Source organism: Coregonus lavaretus, assembly GCF_964263955.1.
Source record: "Coregonus lavaretus genome assembly, chromosome: 19".
Lineage (NCBI taxonomy): Eukaryota > Metazoa > Chordata > Actinopteri > Salmoniformes > Salmonidae > Coregonus > Coregonus lavaretus.
In genome coordinates, this window is record NC_140006.1 from 22,526,552 (window position 1) to 22,553,164 (window position 26,613).

General features: G+C 43.1%; 1 protein-coding gene across 1 annotated transcript in view; it reads left to right on the plus strand.

Annotated features, from left to right (window-relative positions):
- Nucleotides 1–207: 207 nt before the first annotated feature.
- The window catches only part of LOC311146682 (oxysterol-binding protein-related protein 1-like), a 43,454-nt gene continuing 17,048 nt past the window's right edge, over nucleotides 208–26,613 (plus strand). The window contains exons 1-17 of the mRNA XM_084183213.1: nucleotides 208–281; nucleotides 1,053–1,178; nucleotides 1,289–1,374; nucleotides 1,456–1,530; nucleotides 1,667–1,778; nucleotides 4,702–4,787; nucleotides 5,291–5,435; nucleotides 6,166–6,233; nucleotides 6,344–6,388; nucleotides 6,594–6,667; nucleotides 6,857–6,920; nucleotides 7,162–7,263; nucleotides 7,371–7,493; nucleotides 7,865–7,943; nucleotides 9,183–9,289; nucleotides 22,114–22,285; nucleotides 25,410–25,641. Coding sequence (XP_084039339.1) covers nucleotides 1,055–1,178; nucleotides 1,289–1,374; nucleotides 1,456–1,530; nucleotides 1,667–1,778; nucleotides 4,702–4,787; nucleotides 5,291–5,435; nucleotides 6,166–6,233; nucleotides 6,344–6,388; nucleotides 6,594–6,667; nucleotides 6,857–6,920; nucleotides 7,162–7,263; nucleotides 7,371–7,493; nucleotides 7,865–7,943; nucleotides 9,183–9,289; nucleotides 22,114–22,285; nucleotides 25,410–25,641 — 1,694 coding nt within the window. The 5' untranslated portion in view covers nucleotides 208–281; nucleotides 1,053–1,054. The remainder of the gene's footprint in view (nucleotides 282–1,052; nucleotides 1,179–1,288; nucleotides 1,375–1,455; nucleotides 1,531–1,666; nucleotides 1,779–4,701; nucleotides 4,788–5,290; nucleotides 5,436–6,165; nucleotides 6,234–6,343; nucleotides 6,389–6,593; nucleotides 6,668–6,856; nucleotides 6,921–7,161; nucleotides 7,264–7,370; nucleotides 7,494–7,864; nucleotides 7,944–9,182; nucleotides 9,290–22,113; nucleotides 22,286–25,409; nucleotides 25,642–26,613) is intronic.

A 26,613-nucleotide genomic window follows, 5' to 3' on the forward strand; every position in this document is an offset into this window, starting at 1 on the left:
AAGAACTACACATGTTCAAATAAGCAACAGCCTGTTCCATTCAATTACTTTTCTTCATTCCCTGTGATTTTGAAATCTGATTTAAACATCTTTTAAAACATATATTGTTTCTTAGATTGATGTTAAATTTTGAGCCGTTTAAATTGGTCACGTGGGTCCACAGTTCACGTTCCAGTCCTTGTCAGCTGACATCCATATCCAAATTCACCATTATGCACTGTCAATGTCTGAATGTCAACACAACCTTTAATATAGTGGACGTTGTTTACTGCGGAACGTATGTGAGTTATAATATCTGGACTGCTAATTAATTTAATTACCAAGGTTTAGAAGCAATACCGTCTTGTGTAGCCTACCAGAAACTACACGAAAACTTGCCTAAACCTTTCTGTACTCTTGCAACCACCAAATCATGTGGCAAATGTTAATTTCAGGCGCGGGAACATAGGCAAATGTCCCGAATATCAATGCTGAATATGTTTTATTGCTCGAGGTTCACTTGAAGCGAATGTCGGTGCTTGTAAACATTTTCGCACATGTTACATGTTGTGAATCTAGCAATACCAGTTTGTCCAGGGTTGTATTCATTACGCCTTTTCTGTTGCAAAACGTTTTGCAACAGAAAATGTTTACTCCAAACGGAAAATGTTTAGCATCGAAAACGAGAGTTTCTATTGGACAGATTCAGGTAGGTTTCGTTCCGTTTGCTTCCGTTTGGTTCTTAAACAGTAAACGGTTTCAGTAATGAATACAGTCCTGGTGAGGCGAGCGGATCTGGCGCTACACAGAAATGTGTTGATTTATATTCATGATTAAGGCTAATTTAAAGTTATAGCACAAATTCTAACATTGATGCAGATGTAATAAGTGTCAATCTGTAATTATTGAGACATGTATTGTTGTTTAATTGTAGTTGTACATTTTTACATTTTAGTCAGTTAGCAGACGCTCCAGCGCGACTTACATTTTCTAAGTGCATTTATTACGATAGCTAGGTGAGACATCCACATAGTAAATATATTTTTTCTCAATAAAGAAGTTATGAGTTTCAGTGATGGACCTGTCAGACCCTGAGGAGCAGTTACTCCACTATGCCAAGACTGGAAGCCTGTCTCTCATCCAGTGTCTTCTGCAGCTACGGATTGAGCAAGATCTCAGACTCAACATAAATTGCAGAGGTACCCTTTAACTCAATGGAGTCTAATGTACCATCATTTTATGTTGAGAAGCCTGTTGCTGTTCTGGTAATCAGACTACAGTTAAGTGATTGCCTGGTGTGATGGCCCAGGTAAGACCAAGACCAGTGCAGGTTGGACACCTCTACATCTGGCCTGCTACTTTGGACACAAAGATGTTGCAGAGGAATTGCTCAAGGTGAGAATAATACAGACTATATTATGTATGTTTGACCTAGTTTATTCTCCTAAAATGTGTGTGTGTGTGTGTGTGTGTTAGGCTGGTGCTGATGTGAATTTACAGAATAACATGGGCGACACGCCTCTACACAAAGCTGCCTTAACGGGAAGAAAGGTAAACATTACATCTTTTCATGGGCTTTTTACAGAAATACATGTGTGTACAAGATCATGTATGTTCAGGTGTGCAGTGTGCACAGCTACTTAGTGGTGCATTTCTATGGAGAATGTAATCCTATTTTCTATTACAGGAGGTAGTTCTGTTGCTGCTGCGATACGATGCCAGTGCCACTATCATCAACGGGAAAGCACAGATCCCTAAAGCTGTCACAGAGGATGATGAAATTAACACCATGCTGGAGGGTAGGTTGTGATTATGGGTTACATTAGAGCAGGGGTGTCAAACTCATTTTAGCTCAGGGGCCACATGGAGGAAAATCTATTCCCAAGTGGGCCGGACCGGTAAAATCATGGTATATATATAACTTAAAAACAACAACTTCAGATTGTTTTCTTTGTTTTAATATGATCAACATAAAACATAAAGCTGGAGCCTGAGGACAGTGTGTCCAAAATAGTACAAGCACAACATCACTATTAATCATAAAACACCTCAAGTTTATTTGAAAATTCTAAAGAAAAAGAACACACAATGCCTCAGTGATTAACAGAACTGTTTCACAGATCACAGAACTATATCAGGGTGTCATTTCTCAGGCAGAAATGTAGATAAAAATAATGAAATCCTGTTCCCCAAACAAGTGCAAGAACCACAGAGTCAAGAATAGGTTAAATATACAAATAAAATAAAATCAATTAAAAACAATAGCACATCAACATAAAAACATATAAACATAAAGCTGGAGCCTGAGGACAGTGTGTCCAAAAGCACAACATCACTATTAATCATAAAACACCAAGTTATTTGAAAGTTCTGAGGACAAAGAACACACAATGCCTCAGTGATTCACAGAAGTATATCACAGATCACAGAACTATATCAGGGTGTCTCATGCAGCACTTTAAGTGGGGTTGCATAGTTTATTTGACTCCTGATACCTGGCATCTTTTAGCTTTCACCAGCACATCAATATCAGGCGTCACATCCTGAGTGGCAGCCAACTTCAGGATGTGATTCAAGTGCTTGTGCGTGAGCCTTGAGCGCAGCTTTGTTTTATTTATGCTCATTACCGAGAACTTGCTCACAAAGATATGTGGTTCCAAACATGCACAACAGTTTTGCAGTGAGGGCTGTCAAGTTGGGGTAACCTGGCAAGAGATTCTGATAAAATGTGTTCAAGCCAGCTGCGGCAAATTTGCCCTTCAAATCCGAGTCACACTGCAAGTCTATTATTTCAAGTTGGATGCTGACGGGCAGATCAGAGGGATTCACTGTGAATGGCGAGCAAAAAAACGTTGAAGTCTTTCTCCAGTTCACCAAAAATCTGAAAGCGTTGCTCAAACTCCCGTAACAGTCCCGTTATTTTATCTTTGAACCGCTTCATGTCTGCCACATGTTGGGTCGCGCACACATTTTTCATACAGGGGAAGTGAGCTGCATCACCACCGGCGAGTTGCGTCTCCCACAATGACAGCTTCAACTTGAAAGAACGTATGCTGTCATAATACTGCGTGACAACTTTGTTGCGCCCTTGCAGCTGTTTGTTCAAGTTATTCAGGTGCTCTGTAACATCCACCATAAATGCAAGGTCCTGCATCCATTCTGCGGAATGAAATTCTAACACTCCTTTTCTTCCATGAACTGTTCCATTTCTTCTCGGAAATCAAAGAAACGCCTCAGCACAGCACCTCGGCTTAACCATCTTACCTCAGTGTGGTATGGCAGGCCATAGATGTGGTCTTTCTCTCTGAGAAGGCTGTCAAACTGACGGTGATTCTGGATCGGATGAAATTAACAGTTTGGATGACCACCTTCATGACGTTAGCCATCTTTAATGACTTGCAACACAAAGCCTCCTGGTGCAAAATAGTGAAAAGTCAAAAAATCACGTCCTCCATTTGCAGATTGCACTTTCTCTCTGAACTTTGTCACAACGCCTGCTTTTTTCCCGATCATTGAGGGCGCACCATCTGTAGCCAGGCTGACAGCGCGGGACCAGTCCACTCCGACCCTGTCCAGCGCGTCGACGAGTGCGGTGAAAATATCAGCTGCTGTCGTTGTATCTGTCACCGGCACCAACTCCACGAACTCCTCGGTGACGGTCAATGTGTCATCAACTCCGTGGATGAAAATGGCCAGTTGTGCAACATCTGTAATGTCCGTGCTTTCATCAATTGCAACCGAAAACGCAATAAATGACTTTACTTTTTGCTTCAACTGGCTGTCCAAATCCACTGAAAGATCGGAAATCCTGTCTGCAACTATGTTTCTTGTCAGGCTAATATTTACAAAAGCCTGACGCTTTTCAGGGCACACAAACTCCGCTGCCTTCATCATGCATGTTTTTACAAATTCACCCTCACTAAATGGTTTTGAAGCCACTGCGATTTCATTAGCAATGAGTTAGCTAGCTTTCACTGCAGCGTCACTGATGTCTCGGCTGTGAGTAAACACAGACTGCTGTTTCTTCAGACCCGCCAACAGTTCATTCACCTTCTCTCTTCTCCGCTGTCCTTGAAAGTTGTCATATTTGTCGGCATGAAGACTCACATAGTGGCGACGAAGGTTATATTCCTTCAGCACTGCAACATGCTGTGAACACACCAAACATACAGCTTTCCCATTGAATTCCGTGAATAAATAGGAGGATGACCATTTTTCTTGGAACACTCTGCACTCTGCGTCCACTTTTCTCTTTTTTGACAGAGACATATTGGGGCAATGAGGGTGCCAAAGCACATAATGTTAAAAGTAGAAGCCGTAATAAATATCGCGGGCAAAACAAAGTAGCTCATCCGGACTGGCTGCACGTGCTTGACGTACTTGCTCTGCCCCGGTATAAACAGTTTGCTTGCTTAACACAATTGCTATTGCGCCATCCAGTGGATGCAATTGGAACAGCAGTTTATTTTATTGAAAAATTGCAGCGCATTTTTATACTTTACAAAATCATCTCGCGGGCCGGATTAAACCCGTTTGCGGGCCTGATGCGGGCCGGACGTTTGACACCCCTGCATTAGAGGAATGATTGATGGACTCTTTATCGCTGCACTAGATTGTGTTCAGTAGGTCAAACATTTACAAGTTTCCTTTGCATAACGTTTTGCTACAGTATGCCCTACTGAACACTACCCTGGTTCACAAGCCCTGTTTAATGTTGTGCAGCTGCAGAGAGAAGAGCTGAGAGGAGACAAGAGGAGAAACTTCTGGAGGCGGCCAGAGAGGGAGACATCTTCAGCCTGTCTGAGCTGGTCAGCATCTGATCATCTCTGACCCTCCACTGAACCTCTGGTTACCTTCCAAATGGCACCCAATTCCCTAAATGGTGTACTACTTTTGTCCAGAGCTCTATCTGGCCCATAGGACTCGGGTCAAAAGTAATGCACTATATAGGAATAGGGTGCCATTTGGGGCAAAGCCTCTGAACCTCAGAATGGGGTAGAGCAGAGGCCTGGCTTTGGGCTGACTGCCCAAATGGTCTTCTTGATGATTAAGCGCCTTATACATGACTTGAGCTTTCATGTTATTGTCATCAGCTTGGTTACTGACCTCGTAATTGAAGAGGTCAACCTAGTCCTTCCATTGAGGATCCAAGACCACAAAAACTTGTTTGGTTTTATACAAATTTAGTTTGCACATAGCTATATTGATTGCTTACATGCATATTTGACTTACAGTTGTTGTGCATGCATGTTATGTGAATGTTAAGACACCATGTGCTTAATTAATTCACTTTAGACGTGACCTTTTTCAGCTCAGCAGGAAGCGGCCTCCTGACATCGACTGTAGAGACCTGCAGGGGAACACGCCTTTACACTGTGCTGCCTACAGGGGGCAGAAGCAGTGTGTTGGAAAGCTGCTCAAGTGTGGAGCTAGCTCCAGCATGAAGAACAAGAGTGGTATGTTTCCCTGCTGATATGTCCACTGATGAAATAAAAACACACAGGATTTTGGGTCAACCATAATTCACCTATCCTCACCATGCACATACTTTGTATAGCATATATATATTTTTGGTAAGTGGGGTTGTGACTTTGTTTTAGCATGGATATTACATTTGATAGAGCCTGGATGTAGTTGAAAATCATCATCACTTAAGTTTCATAATGTGTAAAACAGAGGTGTATAGATTTAGATTACCACATTTGCAAACAAACTATAAGCCTATTTAGCTGGTGTCTATATCTGCGTCCCTAATGGCACCCTATTCCCTATCTCTATGGGCCCTGATCCAAAGTAGTTCACTATATAGGGTATAGGTTGCCATTTGGGAACATCCTATGTGGTGTATTCACTGCCTCCATCCCTGTCAGCTGGCAGGAGGTTTAGTTTAGTTTATTAGGATCCTCATTAGCTACTTCACATGCAGTATCTACTCTTCCTGGTGTCCACATAAAACATACAAATACATGACAAAGTACAGAACAGTTATAGACATGAACAACAAAAGAAATTACATTAAATTCAAAAAAAATAAAGTAAGAGTTTTATAGATTGTAAAGACACCAAGAGACAACAAAAATACTATTTACACACATATATCATATTCTTATATACAGTACAGTTAAATTAGATCTTTAGAAATAGGTTATTGATAATGGTCTGATAAATGGCTTGGTTCTGTTGCAGACCAAACGGTGTTTGACCTGGCCTGCAGTGAGGAGATTAAGCAAATTCTGGAGGGCAGTCATGACAAGGTGAGGTGCGAGAGGAACGCTCGCTGATACTGTTAAAAGCATTGGTCCAGTGCTCTAGTTTTCAATGAAATCATGACTCATGAAACATCAATGTTTTTTCTTCCCTTAAGGATACAATTAGTGGTGTGCAGAAGTTTGAAGGCCTCCTATGGAAGGTATTCTTATGATTTATTCACAACAAATATTTATATATTCTGAAATATACTGTACACTCTTGAATGTAATTGAATGGTTTCATACAGTACCTACTGTAAAATTAGTACAGTATAGACCAGCGGTGTTTAGTGTCACTCTGAAACCTCTGAACTGACATCCTTTAGTAAAATATAGTGATGCTGTCTTTGGCCCTGTCCTATACAGAGTTCCAGGTTCCTGGGATGGCGTTCTCATTGGGTGGTCATTCAAGATGGGGTCCTGTCCTGGTACCCTAGACAGTGAGTCCTCCAACCTTCTTCCCCCTCCTCCTCCTCTCTCTCTCCCTCTCTACCTCCCTCTCTCGCTCCCCCCTCCCTATTGCATACACAACACAGCACCTTGCTCCTCCTCTTATCCCCTGAAGAGCTTGAGGTAGTACAGTGAAAAGCTCTTGATATCTTCATCTCTCTGTCTGTGTTTGTTTCTAGAGCTGATGCCGTGGCGAATGTCCGGAAGCAAGGCGCTAAGGCTCTGATGAAAGCTCACTGCAGGGTAGGTAGGCACCAGGCCAGGGTGCTGTGTTCTCAATGCTTTACCCCACATTGAGATGTGGACAGCACAAAAGACAGTTAACCCTTTACTGTCACTTACAGGCCTACCCTCCAAAACCCAACACCTCCATTCTTGCAATGCATATTTATCACATTATGTTGATATTAGAAATACCTATTGTCATCATATCTGTACTGACTATTTTTTTATGTTTCACGGAATTTGATTCATGTTCCTCCAGGTAAAAGCATGGGACAAGTGCTTCTTCAGCCTCCGGTGCTTTGATCACAGTCTCCATCACTTTAAGGTGTCATCTAAGACTGATCCAGAGGCTATAAGAAAAGTGAAGTTCTGCTAGTATAGATAATATGTGGTTTGGGACACTGCACTTCATAGTTTACAACACATAGACCTAGTTTTTGGTGTGATTATTTGTGTGTGTGCTTGCAGAGATGGCTGGATGCCCTGGAGGAGCATACGTCCTACAGCAGCTGTTACTCTACCCAGGAGCAGACCACTGAGGATGAGGAGGGGGATGAAGATACACTGGGGGACCTAACAGACTCCCTCCAGGTCAGCTAAATTATTTTCCACCAGCAGCATATTTTCCACCCAATGCCACACACACACATAATCAGACCGGGATTCAAACCAACACAGATTAACAACCGCACTACAATAGACTTTTAAAGGCAATTTCCCTGATGTTTATGGAGATCGCGTTGGCTGTAAATGCCACGGATGACGGCTCAAGCATCAGTCATCTGTAAAAGTAAATCACAGTGCCCAGGTCCTACATTTTCATTGTTGAATTCCGGCCACTGTCAAGTATAGTGTTGAATACAAGGTTCAGTGTGCCAAGAAAAGTGAATAGCATCCTATCAAAGCTGTGTGCGGCTAGTGTGTACTTACACAAGGTGAAGTGTCTCTCTTGCTCTTTGCAGGCTGCTGAAGCCTGTCAGCAGAAATTGGAGACTCAAGTGTCTATTTTTCTGTCCATGGTGAAGAATGAGGAGAACAACAGTAAGATATATTTTTTTTTTTAAGAACACAGCACGTAAACAATTGTGTAAGCATCAATACGAGTGAATTACTGATCTCCCATTCATGTTCTAACTGTTCCTTCACAGCTTCTGCCAGTCTCTCATTTACTGTCTGTCTGTCTATGGCTGTGTTTAGACTTGGACAGTTTTTATGCAGCTTTAGTATTCTGATCATGGAATTCCGAATGCTCCATGCATCTACACCTACATTTAAATGTGTCTACCGTGTCCACCAGGGGTGCAACTTTGGTTTTAGAAGTGGGGGGGGCATACATTTATTTTTTATCCAGTCGGATAAACACTCCAAACAGCCTACCCTACCGCTCGGAGGCGTCCACATCGTCCTAAAGCACACCGTTGCGTCGTTTTGTATCACATTCCAATGATAAAACTGGGGGGGACAAAAATGCAATTTCAGATTGTGGGGGGGACATGTCCCAAGTGAGAATTGTGCCCCTGGTGTCCACAGTGTGTCCGTATTCCCTTTTCCCCAGCTATATTCAAATGCCAGGATGCATTCTACAAATGGTGGAATAGGCAAAATATGATAATAACAACAACAACAACAACAACTGATGGCAGTAGCTAACTAGTCAGTTAACCTCTGTATTTAGCTAGCAAGCAATGCTAAAGGGATTGCAAATGGGTTAACATAACTCTAGCCAAACTATTTTTATTTTCTTCTAAATATTATGATGCCAGCAAACACGTTCCTCACACTCTAGGAACTTATTTCCTCCAACGTTATAATGAAATGATGCCTCTTGGTCCCAAAACACAAGTTTTCTGGACACTTGTGGGAGGAGTGCTGATGACGTCGCCCACTGTATGTGCTTTTGGTAGCCTGATTGCGTCCAGACTGAGGAGAAATCCGCACAGAATGCATCACTGACAACCTCCTGAAGTGGTCAGCCAGATCTGAACACAATCAGACCACATGTTAAAGTCAATGTAATTATCCTGTCATTCAATCACATTGTCCCTTTTACTGATATTGGCATGAATTAACCCTGTAAATACTATAGAACACGCCTCAGGAAGGATCACTATTCAATTAAGAGTTTGGGATATGATTAACCTTTGGTTAAAATGACCGTTTCTGTAATGTGTGTAACTATCAGGTGGTGTGACATGCATAACCACAGAATTAGATAGAACAGTATAGTGTTGACTGTATATCTCTATGGTCCTAACTCTTTCCTCTCCCTCTGTGTTCCAGCGTTGGCTGCTCCTCTTCTGCTGAAGGCCAGGGAGACCAGTGACCTCTCCAGGGAGACCAGCTCTGCCCTGCACAGCTGTCTGGGTCTGTTTTCCAAACAACAGAAGGTACAGTAACTACTATATCTCCCTCACCCCTCCAACCTCACCTCTACCTCACCCCTCCAACCTCACCTCTACCTAACCCCTACACCTCTATCTCACCTCATTCATAAAGCATCTGAGTGCTGATCTAGAATCAGGTCCCCCCTGTACATATAATCGTATTCATTATAATCTAAAAGGATCCTAGATCAGCAACACTCCCCCCTAAGACGTGGTTTGAATTGTATGCGACCCAGGCTATTTTTAAACCGTTTGATGGTCACATTGCTTTTTTTACTCCGAGGACATGCTATGCCTCTGTTAAAAAGGGGGGCATTGGTCCTAAAAAGACTAAACGGGCTGTGATACTATGTGATTCAAAATTCATTGAAGAGCATCTATCCCATTCACTCGTATTGATGCTTACACAATTGTTTACGAGCTGTGTTCTTACTGGCTGGTTCATTAATGGTGAATGGGTTATAGAAGCCTCCAGCCTCTCCCCCTGTTGTGACTGGCCAGTAGCTGAGTGTGACTGGGGGAGGTAGTGGATTGGGAAGGGCTGATGGCAGTGTGTGTGTGTAGTATGGAGGGGTGTGTGTGTGTTTACACCTGTCATAGTGGCCGGGCCATGCCCTTGGGACATAAGTACAACAGTTTAGTAATCACTGGTGCGAGCCTGCAGTAAGCACAGGGCCGAGCAAGATCCGCTTTTATGCTGAGCTCCGCACTCGGCCCGCAGATCAGCACAGGCACGTGCACACACACACACGCTCCTCCAGGCACACACACACTCAGTCACGGTTTTGCTCAAGGGAAACGCTGCACGTTTAGAGAACTGAAGCGCGTGCATATTAACGCTCAGGCAGAGACACACACACACACAGGCAGTCAGGCAGGCACACTTCCACCACCCAGCAGAGCATCCCGGACAGGAGAATCGGTGACAGCAGTACCCTCCATCCACACAGGTACAGACAAACATCCTCTCTTTGTTTTTCATTTTCTACTGGGTCTATTTGCATTAGACTGTTCTCTGTAGACCCTGCTTTTTCCATGGTGGGGCTTGTTCAGGTGAGTGGTTTTTCAATGTTGTAGGTAGCAGTTTATTCAAAACAGGCATTTTACATTCAGAACAAGTTGTCTTGACTGCTCTCATGGTGAAGTGGGGCATTGAGTACGCATGAAGAGGGGTTCGCATAGTGTTCTGTGCATTTATGACTTTTATCTGGAGTTATGTTATTACATTGGGGTTTATTGTAGTGTACTCTCATGTTAGATAATTTAGCAATACAGTAAGGACAAACAATGCTTACAGTAATACTGTGTTCAGTGAACTTGGACTTCAACATCTGGTGCTATATGGCATACCCAGATGGAAGGTTGTATGACAATAGAGTCCCTCTGCAATACAGTTTGAATGCAGAAAGTCATTGACGGTATGACTGTATTCATCAACCAGTATCTTTCATCAGCATCTTTGTAAGAAAAAAATATGTCTGGAAAAAGTTTATATTTCCTTCCCATCTTTTTCTGATAGATCACTGTTTAAAAATGACAGTTTGAGGTGTTATTCAAACGACCCCACAGTGGTTGGATACATTGCGTGCTGGTCCTGGGCTAGTTCTGTCTGATAGATCTTAGAATATCTAGGTTAAGACTTTAGCGTTCTGGAAGATTCTGTCCACAGTGAGAGATGCAAAGTGAGTGTCAAACGGGCTCACTGGCCCGACAGCCGACACAGGGGATTAGAATCTTTGACAACAAATCACATGATAAGTCTGAACAAGTACTACGATGTGTCGGCTCCCTCTCTGAGTTGGATGTGTTAGATCAGACCAATGGGATTAAGACACCTAGCAGTGTCAAGGAGGGAGAGATGGACAGTATTAACCCTAATCCTTCCATCCATCTCCATTCCTCTGTTCCTGCCACAGACACAGCTGTCACTACTGCTGCTGGCTAACTAGCCTTTCTTCACATGTCATGATTAATAGGGCCCTGAGTTTTTCTTGACTAGGGATAGCATGTCCTGACCATGGAAAACTCAGGGTTACAGTCATGTAAGACTGGTAGAGCCAGGAGTTTTTCCAGACTGTGTGACTCAGATCAGGAGAAACTCCTGGCCCCAGTCATTGTTTACCGGTAGGGCCTGGACACTAGCTGCCCCACTACAAGGGAAAACTCTGAACCTTGGCTTGGGTGGCTGAAGTCTTTTAAAATGTTGTGGGCCTTCGTCTGCACCGCCTAGAATGGAGGTTCTGGATGGCAGGGAGCTCGGCCGTATTCACCAACCTCTGTAGCGCCTTGCGGTGGCATGCCTTGCTGTTTTTATTTTTATTTTACCCCCTTTTTCTCCCCAATTTGGATCTCGTCTCATCGCTGCAACTCCCCAACTGGCTCAGGAGGTGAAGGTCGAGTCATGCGTCCTCCAAAACTTGACCCGCTAAACCGCGCTTCTTAACACCCGCCCGCTTAACCCGGAAGCCAGCCGCACCAATGTGTCGGAGGAAACACCATTCACCTGGCTTGATTGCTTTCATTTTACTCCTGCGACTCTTTCATACTCTTGCTTGTGCCTGTCTTTTTTTCCCCCGTTAACGTTACGACCACGGAAATGTTTGTAATGACCTGTTAAAACACACCCCGGTAATGGCTGAAATGGGCTCAATGGAGAATACATTGTCTTTCCTTTGCATGTATAAGAATGCTAAAGCTTGGTCTGGGATTTAACGCATCGTCTCGACACTTATATCACAAGAAAGAGAAGAAGGATAACAACATTTGTTATTGAAAAAAGTAATCATTTAATACATTTGAAACGTTTACAAATTAGATGCACTGAAATGAAACAACTTCCGAAAATGTTACACTCAGATTATAGTGATATTATGTCTGATCTCCCAAACAATGTAAAGTATGTATAGATAGTTGTAATCTAGAGCCAAGCTTGTTGATTTTTAATTAGTGGGTATCCTGCTATTGACATGTTGAATTATGCAACACAACGTGACAACAACAGTAATTAATGAGGCAGTCTAGACAGGGCAGGTGAGGGCAGGTAGGCCTAGACAAAGCAAGTTGTTGGTGGTTGCAGCCCTGTTCCACCCCTTAGTTAATTTATTAATGTATCATGTGCAAATGAGGTATGTATTATTTTCTTTATTTTAACACAAAATATCTAAAAAATACCTGATACCATTAGAAAACCAATGTCTGAAAATATTCAGACCCCTTGACTTTTTCCACATTTTGTTACGTTAGTCTTATTCTAAAATGGTTTAAATCACTTTTTTTCCTCAACAATCTGCACACAATACCCCATAATGACGAAGCAAAAACAGGTTTTTATAAATTTTTGTAAATGTATTTTAAAATACGATTACATTTACATGAGTATTCAGACCCTTTACGCACTACTTTGTTGACACACTTTTGGCAGCGATTACAGCCTCGAGTCCTCTTGGGTATGATGCTACAACCTTGGCACACCTGTATTTGGGGAGTTTCTCCCATTCTACTCTGCAGATCCTCTCAATCTATGTCAGGTTGGATGGGGAGCATCGCTGCACAGCGATTTTCAGGTCTCTCCAGAGATGTTCTGGCTGGGCCACTCAAGGACATTTAGAGACTTCTCCCCAAGCCACTCCTGCGTTGTCTTGGCTGTGTGCTTAGGGTCGTTGTCCTGTTGGAAGATGAACCTTCGTCCCAGTCTGAGGTCCTGAGCGCTCTGGAGCAGGTTTTCATCAAGGATCTCTCTGTACTTTGCTCCGTTCATCTTTCCCTCGATCCTGACTAGTCTCCCAGTCCCTGCCGCTGAAAAACATCCCCACAGCATGATGCAGCCACCACCATGCGTCACCGTAGGGATGGTGCCAGGTTACCTCCAGATGTGACGCTTGGCATTCAGGCCAAAGAGTTCAATCTCGGTTTCATCAGACCAGAGAGTCTTGTTTCTCATGGTCTGAGAGTCTTTAGGTGCCTTTTGGCAAACTCCAAGTGGGCTGTCGTGTTTCTTTTACTGAGGAGTGGCTTCCGTCTGGCCACTCTACCATAAAGGCCTGATTGGTGGAGTGCTGCAGAGATGGGTGTCCTTCTGGAAGGTTCTCCCATCTCCACAGAGGAACTCTGGAGCTCTATTAGAGTGACCATTGGGTTCTTGGTCACCTCCCTGACCAAGGCCTTTCTCCCCCGATTGCTCAGTTTGGCCGGGCGGCCAGCTCTAGGAAGAGTCTTGGTGGTTCCAAACTTCTTCCATTTTCAATGCTGAAGACATTTTTTGGTACCCTTCCCAGGTCTGTGCCTCGATACAATCCTGTCTCGGAGCTCTACAGACAATTCCTTCGACCTCATGGCTTGGTTTTTGCTCTAACATGCACTGTCAACTGTGGGACCTTATATAGACAGGTGTGTGTGCCTTTCCAAATCATGTCCAATCAATTGAATTTACCACAGGTGGACTCTAATCAAGTTGTAGAAACATCTCAAGGATGATCAATGGAAACAGAATGCACCTGAGCTCAATTTCAAGTCTCATAGCAAAGGGTCTGAATACTTAGGTAAATAAGGTATTTCTGTTTTTTATCGCTTTGCCATTATGGGGTATTGTGTGTAGATTGATGAGGATTGTTTTTTTGTTTAAATCCATTTTAGAATAAGGCTGTAACACAACAAAGTGGAAAAAGTCAAGGGGTCTGAATACTTTCCGAATGCACTGTATGTTATGCTCATAAAATGGAAGGTTCTCATAATTATGTCCTAGATTAGAATGTTCTACGGGCCAGTAGATATTCCTTGCATATTGTGATCTAAGTGGGAAATGGAGAGGGGTAGATGTGAACAAAGCATATTTCAGTATCAGACAACACTTAGTCATTAGATAGGTTGGTTCCTAAATTTGAATGTCTTTATTTCTGATCTATTAATTTATTTATGATATTATACTGAACCAAAATATAAACGCAACAATTTCAACTATTTTACTGAGTTACAGTTCATAAAGGAAATCAGTCATTTGAAATAAATTCATTAGGCCCTAATCTATGGATTTCACGACTGGGCAGGGGCCCACCCACTTGGGAACCAGGCCCATCCACTGGTGAGCCAGGCCCATCCAATCGGAATGAGTTTTTCCCCACAAAAGGGCTTTATTACAGACAGAAATACTCCTCAGTTTCTTCAGCTCTCCGGGTGGCTGGTCTCAGACGATCCCGCAGGTGAAGAAGCCGGATGTGGAGGTCCTGGGCTGGCGTGGTAACACGTGGTCTTTGGTTGTGAGGCCAGTTGGACGTATGGCCAAATTCTCTAAAACGACGTTAGAGGCGGCTTATGGTAGAGAAATGAACATTCAATTCTCTGGCAACAGCTCTGTTGGACATTCGTGCAGTCCATACCAATTGCACGCTCCTTCAAAACTTGAGACATCTGTGGCATTGTGTTGTGTGACAAAACTGCACATTTTAAAGTGGCCTTTTATTGTCCCCAGCACAAGGTGCACCTGTGTAATGGGACCAACACTTTACATGTTGCATTTATATTTTTGTTCAGTATATATCTAAGGAAATACCCCTCCAGAGCATACAGACTGTGACTAACCCTGACCTATGAGCAGAGCGCATCTGGTTATGTTCTCCCTCTCGCTACAGTACCAACTCTCCATTGCGACATAACCAGTACATAATCTCCATTGAGATCTCTAGAGGATGTCTTCTTAGCTGATGTGAATGTGCCTAGCAGTTAAGAGCATTGGGCCAGTAACCGAAAGGTCGCTGGTACGAATCCCCGAGCCAACTAGGTGAAACATCTATCGATGTGCCGTTGAGCAAGGCACTTAACTCTGCTTGCTCCTGTAAGTCGCTCTGGATAAGAGCGTCTGCGAAATGACTCAAATGAAAAATGTGCCAGACAGCTGAACCAAATGCCAAGGCATTTATTTATAGGATGGCAATAAATCACCTGCATTTCACAAAGGCAATTGCTGTCCCCCCTCCCCTTCAGAAAGTGAAGAAGATACTTTATGTATACAGTGGGGAGAACAAGTATTTGATACACTGCCGATTTTTGCAGGTTTTCCTACTTACAAAGCATGTAGAGGTCTGTAATTTTTATCATAGGTACACTTCAACTGTGAGAGACGGAATCTAAAGCAAAAATCCAGAAAATCACATTGTATGATTTTTAAGTAATTAATTTGCATTTTATTGCATGACATAAGTATTTGATACATCAGAAAAGCAGAACTTAATATTTGGTACAGAAACCTTTGTTTGCAATTACAGAGATCATACGTTTCCTGAAGGTCTTGACCAGTTTTGCACACACTGCAGCAGGGATTTTGGCCCACTCCTCCATACAGACCTTCTCCAGATCCTTCAGGTTTCGGGGCTGTCGCTGGGCAATACGGACTTTCAGCTCCCTCCAAAGATGTTCTATTGGGGTCAGGTCTGGAGACTGGCTAGGCCACTCCAGGACCTTGAGATGCTTCTTACGGAGCCACTCCTTAGTTGCCCTGGCTGTGTGTTTCGGGTCGTTGTCATGCTGGAAGACCCAGCCACGACCCATCTTCAATGCTCTTACTGAGGGAAGGTGGTTGTTGGCCAAGATCTCGCAATACATGGCCCCATCCATCCTCCCCTCAATACGGTGCAGTCATCCTGTCCCCTTTGCAGAAAAGCATCCCCAAAGAATGATGTTTCCACCTCCATGCTTCACGGTTGGGATGGTGTTCTTGGGGTTGTACTCATCCTTCTTCTTCCTCCAAACACGGCGAGTGGAGTTTAGACCAAAAAGCTCTATTTTTGTCTCATCAGACCACATGACCTTCTCCCATTCCTCCTCTGGATCATCCAGATGGTCATTGGCAAACTTCAGACGGGCCTGGACATGCGCTGGCTTGAGCAGGGGGACCTTGCGTGCACTGCAGGATTTTAATCCATGACGGCGTAGTGTGTTACTAATGGTTTTCTTTGAGACTGTGGTCCCAGCTCTCTTCAGGTCATTGACCAGGTCCTGCCGTGTAGTTCTGGGCTGATCCCTCACCTTCCTCATGATCATTGATGCCCCACGAGGTGAGATCTTGCATGGAGCCCCAGACCGAGGGTGATTGACCGTCATCTTGAACTTCTTCCATTTTCTAATAATTGCGCCAACAGTTGTTGCCTTCTCACCAAGCTGCTTGCCTATTGTCCTGTAGCCCATCCCAGCCTTGTGCAGGTCTACAATTTTATCCCTGATGTCCTTACACAGCTCTCTGGTCTTGGCCATTGTGGAGAGGTTGGAGTCTGTTTGATTGAGTGTGTGGACAGGTGTCTTTTATACAGGTAACGAGTTCAAACAGGTGCAGTTAATACAGGTAATGAGTAGGGAACAGGAGGGCTTCTTAAAGAAAAACTAACAGGTCTGTGTGAGCCGGAATTCTTACTGGTTGGTAGGTGATCAAATACTTATGTCATGCAATAAAATGCAAATTAATTACTTAAAAATCATACAATGTGATTTTCTGGATATTTGTTTTAGATTCCGTCTCTCACAGTTGAAGTGTACCTATGATAAAAATGACAGACCTCTACATGCTTTGTAAGTAGGAAAACCTGCAAAATCGGCAGTGTATCAAAATACTTGTTCTCCCCACTGTATGTACTGTATGTTTATACAAATATTTTTGTTAGTAGGGCGATATGGAGAACGCAGACGCAATCCAGACAATAAAACGGAATTCAACAGTATTCAAAAATGTATTGAACTTAATAGGGAGTCAACTAAATGTATTGAACGTTTATCAATTTGCCGATGTTTATCATAAGACATGAACACAATGCATCAGTGATTCATATTTCCTGCAACTTTCTGAAGAGGCAAGGAGAATTCCCCGTCTGTGTACAGTGAGGGGAAAAAAGTATTTGATCCCCTGCTGATTTTGTACGTTTGCCCACTGACAAAGAAATGATCAGTCTATAATTTTAATGGTAGGTTTATTTGAACAGTGAGAGTCAGAATAACAACAACAAAAAATCCAGAAAAAACGCATGTCAAAAATGTTATAAATTGATTTGCATTTTAATGAGGGAAATAAGTATTTGACCCCGTCTCAATCAGAAAGATTTCTGGCTCCCAGGTGTCTTTTATACAGGTAATGAGCTGAGATTAGGAGCACACTCTTAAAGGGAGTGCTCCTAATCTCAGTTTGTTACCTGTATAAAAGACCTGTCCACAGAAGCAATCAATCAATCAGATTCCAAACTCTCCACCATGGCCAAGACCAAAGAGCTCTCCAAGGATGTCAGGGACAAGATTGTAGACCTACACAAAGCTGGAATGGGCTACAAGACCATTGCCAAGCAGCTTGGTGAGAAGGTGACAACAGTTGGTGCGATTATTCGCAAATGGAAGAAACACAAAAGAACTGTCAATCTCCCTCGGCCTGGGGCTCCAAGCAAGATCTCACCTCGTGGAGTTGCAATGATCATGAGAACGGTGAGGAATCAGCCCAGAACTACACGGGAGGATCTTGTCAATGATCTCAAGGCAGCTGGGACCATAGTCACCAAGAAAACAATTGGTAACACACTACGCCGTGAAGGACTGAAATCCTGCAGCGCCCGCAAGGTCCCCCTGCTCAAGAACGCACATATACAGGGCCGTCTGAAGTTTGCCAATGAACATCTGAATGATTCAGAGGAGAACTGGGTGAAAGTGTTGTGGTCAGATGAAACCAAAATCGAGCTCTTTGGCATCAACTCAACTCGCCGTGTTTGGAGGAGGAGGAATGCTGCCTATGACCCCAAGAACACCATCCCCACCGTCAAACATGGAGGTGGAAACATTATGCTTTGGGGGTGTTTTTCTGCTAAAGGGACAGGACAACTTCACCGCATCAAAGGGACAATGGACGGGGCCATGTACCGTCAAATCTTGGGTGAGAACCTCCTTCCCTCAGCCAGGGCATTGAAAATATGTCGTGGATGGGTATTCCAGCATGACAATGACCCAAAACACACAGCCAAGGCAACAAAGGAGTGGCTCAAGAAGAAGCACATTAAGGTCGTGGATTGGCCTAGCCAGTCTCCAGACCTTAATCCCATAGAAAATCTGTGGAGGGAGCTGAAGGTTTGAGTTGCCAAACGTCAGGCTCGAAACCTTAATGACTTGGAGAAGATCTGCAAAGAGGAGTGGGACAAAATCCCTCCTGAGATGTGTGCAAACCTGGTAGCCAACTACAGGAAATGTCTGACCTCTGTGATTGCCAACAAGGGTTTTGCCACCAAGTACTAAGTTATGTTTTGCAGAGGGGTCAAATACTTATTTCCCTCATTAAAATGCAAATCAATTTATAACATTTTTTACATGCGTTTTTCTGGATTTGTTTGTTGTTATTCTGTGTCTCACTGTTCAAATAAACCTACCATTAAAATTATAGACTGATCATGTCTTTGTCAGTGGGCAAACGTACAAAATCAGCAGGGGATCTTATACTTTTTTCCTTCACTGTATGTGCGTTGCGTGCAGCTACCACTTTGTGTAGCCATTAGCGATGATGCTAATTAAAAATCTTCTGGTAGAAAGGATATCCCCAAAACCTTCTCATTTAAATATTAACTCACTGAACAAATATATATATATGCAACATGTGAAGTGTTGGTCCCATGTTTCATGAACTGAAATAAAAGATCCCAGATATGTTCCATACGCACAAAAAGCTTATTTCTCTTTAGTGAGTGGACCTGGCTCCCAAGTGGGTGGGCCTATGCCGTCCCAGGCCCACCTGTGATTGCGCCCATGCCCAGTCATGTAATATTAGGGCCTAATGAATTTATTTCAATTGACAGTTTTCCTTCTATGAACTGTAACTCAGTAAAATCTTAGAAATTGTTGCATGCTGTGTTTTATATTTTTGTTCAGTATAAATTGGATGTTATAAGTCCACAACAATGCTTTAACCACACCAGGAGACGACTTTTGAGGTCTGGGAAAAATGTGAGAAATTTCTATTTTTGGGTGTAGTTACCTTTTAATTCCAGTGTGCGTGTATTAAGAGGCTGTTCTTTAGCTATGTTTTTGTAGCTCACATGTGAGAGTAGAGTTTGCTAAACAAATACCCACTGGATTTATGCAAATAATCATGATACCATTCTGCCAGGTAAGCATAGGCTACTTTTGTATACTGAACAAAAATATAAATGCAACATGCAACAATTTCAATGATTTTACTGCGTTACAGTTCATATAAGGAAGTCAATCAATTGAAATAAATTAATTATCTATGGATTTCACATGACTTGGTAGGGACACAGCCATGGGTGGGCCTCGGAGGGCATAGGCCCACCCACTTGGGAGCCAGGCTCACCCACTGGGGAGCCAGGTCTAGACAACCAGAATTCGTTTTTCCCCACAAAAGGACTTTATTACAGACAGAAATACTCCTCAGTTGTCTGGGTGGCTGTTCTCAGACGATCCCTGCAGGTGAAGAAGCCGGATGTGGAGGATCTGGGCTGGCGTGGTTACACATGGTTTGCGGTTGTGAGGCCAGTTGGGCGTACTGCCATATTCTCTAAAACGACGTTGGAGGCGGCTTATGGTAGAGAAATTCTCTGGCAACAGCTCTGTTGGACATTCCTGCAGTCAGCATGGCAAATGCACGCTCTCTCAAAACTTGAGACATTGTGTTGTGTGACAAAACTGCACATTTTCGAGTGGCCTTTTATTTTCCCCAGCACAAGGTACGCCTGGGTAATGATCTTGCTGTTTAATCAGCTTCTTGGCAAAGAAGAAAGGCTCACTAACAGGGATGTAGAACATTTGAGAGAAATAAGCTTTTCATGCGTATGGATCATTTCTGTGATCTTTTATTTCAGCTCATATAACATGGGACCAACACTTTACATGTTGTTTGTATTTTTGTTTAGTATAGTTGTTTTTTTATTAAAAAGGTGTGGTTTTGAGAGCGAAAACCTGAAAAAACAGGGGAAAACAGAAACCTGGAAAAACTAAATGGAGAAAACGGAATTTGGTGAAAACTAAACGGGGTCAGGCAAAAAAATAACGGATTTTATAGGGGCCTAGGTTAGGGTTTGACAAAAATAAATCCTGTTGTATTGGATTCCATTTTGATGTCATTTCAGGTACATTAAGCAGCGTGTTTGCCTTTCTTCCTGTTTGATGTGTTGTTGTTCAATCAACGCTAAGGTAAAGTAATGATCCTGTCCATTGTGATAGGTTCACATTTCAGCGCCCCACCTGCCAACCCGATTGATCAGAGAGTAGAGCTGTTTTTAAAGCAGCTCAGTACAACCTGCATCAGTATATTGATTCACAGGAGTCATCCACGCCTCTGACCTCATACGCAGCACTGGAGCAGGCTTTGGTAATTAACATTGGGCTAGAAGCCAGTCAGGGCCATAGAGGAAAGATTGAGTGCATATTATTATAGTGTTGCAGTAGTTTCTCCTCCATCGTCTGGGTTTGAGGGGATGAAGAATATTTTGTATGAATGTTTTAGCCCACCGAAGCTCAGCACCTGTTATGGCTAACACTGTGAACTTACAAGGCAACTACTTTGAGTTTTGTGTTTACTATCTCTATCTGTAAGTGTTCTGACTTCTAAGAAAGAGCATAGTTCAACCATATCATAGTGACTGCACTCTCCAGACGTTCTTCTGCTATTGAAGTGTTATTGTTTATCCTACTCTGTATTGAAGTATTCTCTATTTGGAGTTTCTATCTGATTTTGAATTGGTTGTTTTTCGTCCTTGTTTTTATATAGTTATGTAAAAGAGTCATTTTATTCAGCAATCCATTCCGAGGTATTACTCTGTCTTTAAATAATAATATAGAATAGATAACAAGTACACTCTCACAGTCCGTCCCCTACCCCTCTCAGGTGACTGATCTAGTGGTTAGTTAACACCACTGACTACAGTATGATTTTTACATTAAAGGTGTTTTGTTGAGGTTGTGTTATTTATTGCCCAAATGCCCTTTTGACTGATGAGTACAGGCTTGACAATGTGTGAACAGTACTACTATGGGGACGGTGGCCTCTCTTCGCTATCTCAGATGTACAGCCTGATTTACGGGCTCCAGTTTCCGACGGAGACTGTCAGCTCAGGCTGCCTTCCTTCCTTCCCCAAGGTGACTTTGGCATCTTTTCAGTCTGTGGAGACTTGGCTCACTTTGTTTTTGTCGTCAGTCACTGAGCTTTCTTTACTCACAGAATTCAATTGACTTCTCCTCTCAGTAGATCAGTAGGGAACATCTACACTTAGTATTTACACATTTATTTACAGTATTTACCATAGTACTTGTTTTCTCTGGAAACACTTCAAAAGAGAAACTGTATTAATATAACTTGAAGTAGGTTAGCTATCTTTCCAGCTGTCTCTTGAGTGTTCAAAGGCCCGGGTTCTGACGTAACCTGTTGCTTGGTAAGAGTGTTGTTTTGTCAGGTTGCTGTTTATTAGTCTCTTCTCTGTGCCCCAGCAGCTGAGCTCAGGTTGCCCAGGAGAGACACTCAATCCTGGGCCACGGTGCTGTCTGAGACTGGGGTGTTTGGTTCAGAGTGGAGGAAACTGGATCTGAAGGGCCGGGGTTAGAACAATGACCTGCCGGCCCGTCAGGAGCAGCTTCAACTACAGAACTCTACAGAGGAAGAGATCAATACCAAAAACACAGTCTGTTTATCAGAGGATATATTATAGATGCATTAAAACAAATGTCACATTTTTATGCGTGAGTGTTTGTAATGGCATGTTGTGCCATGTCTTGTCTAATGTGCCAACAAGTGTTTGTGTGTGCACATGTTCCATACACTATGCCATGTCTAATATACCCTGTGTGTGTGTGTGGTGTCCCAGGTGTGGAGCCAGAAGTTGGAGCAGGAAGTAGAGAAGAACAAGCTGCTATCAGAGGCGCTCCAGACCATAGCTACAGAGCACCAGGAACTAGACCAGCAGTCCCTCTGTAAAGGCAGGAGGTCCTCTACGCTAAGCACACTCACAGAGGATGACTTCTATGATGCCCTGTCCGGTCAGTCAAACCCAACTGTCTTCATTAAACCCTTGGAGTGCATCGCAAATGGCACCCTTTTCCCTACATAGTGCCCCATACTGACCAGAGCTCTGGAAGTTCACTATATAGGGCAGGGGTACTCAACTACTATTTGAGAAGGTCCGGTCACACACATTTCCTAGTTGGCAAACATCCGTATGGATATGGTCATTTATTGGTAGTAACAAACCCCCCACCTCGCAACCCCAAACTGTTCACATTCCTCTTTTTGGCGGAAAGAACAGTTAGCAGTTGTTAAGATCATTTCCTGCAATTCTACACATTTTGCCATATCGTATGTGTGTTCGTATGATACCTGAGTGACTCCAAAAAAATCTATGTGTTCAAGGCCCCCATGGGCACATAATCTGGCCATGATAACTACAGGATTTAGATAGCTAGTTAGCCTAACTTACTTACCTAGCTAACATGGGCTACTTGATCAACTGGACATTTCTGACAGGTTATCAATAGCTCTCTAAGATCTGCCAGTGAATGACATAACTAGGAAAACTGCCCATGCACTACCAAATTTCTAAATTGCACCTTGTGCATTCTACTATTACAACTCTCAACAGCATTCAATTGAAAGCCCGACTGAGTTCCTAAAAAAGCCGGGACCCATAGTCCATATTCACCCCGTTCTGGGTCTGAATCTGGACCGTGGTCCTCCTGTTTAGTGTGTGTGTATATAGGGATATAGAGAATAGGCTGCTGTTTAAGATCGCAACAATGGACATTAATTATACCATTAACATATTTTAGTTACAGGCTATTCTGTTTTTCATTGACCTGTAACTCAGAACATGTCTGAAAGACCTCTATGAGCACCTCTATACAAAGCGATGTATTAACGCTTCCAGAGTACACAGCATCGAGCCACACCTTGATAAGAACCAATTAAATGAGCCTTGTAAAGCTGTAATAAAAAATGAGCCGGCTGACTATCGTGGCTCTGCAGCTCTGAACTATAAAGCTGAGTTGATTCCTTTAGTCTAAATTGTTCATTGACCCTACCTGGCTCCCTAACCTTAGCTCCTCCACACTGTTTTCAGTAATAAAAACCACTTCCCCTGTGGAGTTGTTTCTGTGTTGAAGAATAGGCAGTGGTTTACAGACACCTTGTTTTATTTTTATCAGCAGCACAGACACCTCTAGGATCCAGCAACACATCTCTCTCCAGCAGACAGCAGCCTCTGAGGCTGAGGAAGATGTCACTCTTTATTTGGTTCTTTCTTTATACAGATTACAGAGACTGAGTTGATAATTGTGCAATGTGTTGTATGACGTATGACCTTCTGCTGACTGCCCAAGGGAAGTTCCACGGTAATGGAATTCCGCGGTCCGATTTGTCACTTTAAAATGTATGCCAAACAACAACCGTTGATTTCAAAGTTTAACAAACCATGCAACTCTATACACAATGACTGCTTTGAACAATTTACACAGTAAATGCAAAATAAAAAAAATACTGGAAAAATTGTGCAGATGCAAACTTTGGTAACAGAATTAAGGTAACATCTCCCTCAGTTTTCAAGTTTCAAGTTTTTGTCACGTGCACAAGAACAGTGAAATGCCTTTCTTGCTTGCTCTTTCCCAACAATACAGTAATCAATATCAGTATGTGTCTCTGTCTGTGTGCACGGAACATGATTCACTACACATGCTAAAGCACCCACAACTCAGTCCTTTGCCCCAGAAGGTCCCCAGGGCACCTCAGCCACCCCAGCCTCCCTCCTTGTCTTCCTGTCTAATGACCAATCCCAGTGCTGCGTTACACGGCTGGTTACTCAACAATCAGCTACCTGCTACACTGGCTAATTGTCTCCCTGTTGGGCTCAGTAATGGCCCTTACAACTAGTGTTGCAGAGAAGTAACAATCTCAAAATGGCTGCTGCTAATGAATCCCAAGGCTAATGACAGCTAGCGCTTCTTCTTAAGACTGAAATATTCTCTCTCGTTTTAGGAGGAAATATCTCTCACTAGGCTCTAAAATTCCAACTCAATTCAAAGGGAGCTGGTTAAGTGAAACCTCTTAAGAATATGATATGGCCAGATTAAATGGAATTGTTAGCTACAATAATTAGTCTATGCTTGGCCTTAATGTGAACTAACAATGCTTTAGTACTGAAATAGATGTAGAACTCTGTAGTGGGCTGCTCCAGCACAGTGTAGCCTATACCCTAGAGCCTTGCAGTAGAGTAGTGGTTGGTACTGTATGCAGGCTAAAATAGGAGTGTGCTGCTTTGCTATACAGTATGTTGATTGTTGCACTATTCATCCATCCACAGTTATCTACTGGTCAGAGCTCTCTCTCTCTACTCTTTATAAATATACCCTGCTTACTGCATCTATAATACAATGTTTACGTTTAATATAAGAGAGAAAATCCCCCAGCATGTTAGACCGCTTCAATCTTGTTTGTTTGTTTACATAATAAAGATGCATCAAAGCATCATGTCCATTTTTGTGATTGAACTTTATTATTGGATTAAACTACATGACCCACATCTATCAATAGCATTACTCTACTTACGAGAGATTTGAAGCTTTGTTGTTCCCATAACTGATCATGCCAGCTAAATTTTTTTGAATTAAAATGCATTATTGGCATGCCCAAAAAATGCATTTGTATTGCCACAATCATTGAGTTATTGATTATAGAGTAATGCCAGCTCTGTAACCCCTGCCTCACATGAAGCACTACAAAAACTATTATACAATATTCTATGATACAGTATCTCAGCTCCTCCTCATTGTGTTCTGTTTTCCCCTCTCCTTTTTCCTGGGTGTTACTACCTGTGTTGTCCCTGGTAGCGTTAGCGTTTGGTCTAGGTTAGAGGCGGAGCCAGAGTACTATACTAACCACAGCAGACACAGCACCCAGAGGAAGCGGAACGTCTGTGTGGCCTCTCATTGGAACCCTATCCCCCAGGTGGGGTTTCGCTGGCTGCAGGGAGGAGGAGGAGGAGGGAGTTCAGTCAGTCACCACCGGGTGGAGGATTGTGAAGGCAATCCTTTTTTTTTTGTTTGCTTTGCTAGGCTCAAAGGTGACATGACCCCCTCTCTGTCTCTGGCCCCTGGCACCCCCCTCCCACTGCAGAGTCCGACGACGAGCGTTCTCTCTCTCTGAGCGGCTTCCTGTCTGTGGCCGGACACTCGTTCGAAGAGGAGGAAGAAGAGGAGGTGAAGGAAGAGGGGAGAGAGCCCCTTGTGTTCAGCAGCAGCCTCCGTCTCCGCAGCACCCTCAGGGGACCCGCCGCCGCCAGCGACATGTCCGGGGAGGTTAACGATGGCGACCAGAAGGTCCAATGCAATGGAGTCAAGAAGCACAGGTGGGATCATGCTGTAGTTAATATGTGATGTAACGGCTTGTTTTCCACGTGGTTTCCTGCTTGGTTACCTGCTTGTTTTCCACTTGGTTTCCTGCTTGGTGTCCTGCTTGTTTTCCACTTGGTTTGCTGCTTGGTGTCCTGCTTGTTTTCCACTTGGTTTCCTGCTTGTTTTCCACTTTGGTTTCCTGCTTGGTTTCCTGCTTGGTGTCCTGCTTGTTTTCCACTTTGGTTTCCTGCTTGTTTTCCACTTGGTTTCCTGCTTGTTTTCCACTTTGGTTTCCTGCTTGTTTCCTGCTTGGTTTCCTGCTTGGTGTCCTGCTTGTTTTCCACTTGGTTTCCTGCCTTGGTTTCCACTTGGTTTCCTGCTTGGTTTCCACTTGGTGTCCTGCTTGTTTTCCACTTGGTTTCCTGCTTGGTTTTCTTGTTCCCTTTCTTCTCCAGTGCGTGTAAAAGCAAGGCTTTTATCTGTGCGGTTCATTTACTCTAGTATATTCTATCATTATTTATATTGTATTGTTGTTTCAAAACGTGTGTTTTTATCACGTGTGACATTTTGTAGGAAATGACTTTGTATGCTATAGCACCAACGGTATGTAATGTGATATACCCCTGTCCGTCTAGGTTTTTATTCCGGTGTCTCTTGTTTTTCCATCCACAGTTATGTCATTCAGCAGGCTAGTGGCTTATTGGTGCTTGGTACACTGGGTCAGAGCAGAAGGCTTTTTGAAGATTGGTCAATCTACTTTATTTCTGTGGATGAGGATGGTTGCCTGCCCTCTCTTTCTTAATCCAACAATTGACCTGTGAATAATTTAGTGCTTGCCAGTTTAGAGAACGAAAGACTGAGTGAGAGGAAAGGGGTGTGCGTGTGTGTGTGTGTTGTAAAAGATTGATGAGGAGCTTGTTTATACGCTATAACTCATGTCATTCAGAGTTATAGCGTCTCTGGCTATGTGTAGATACGTCTCTGTT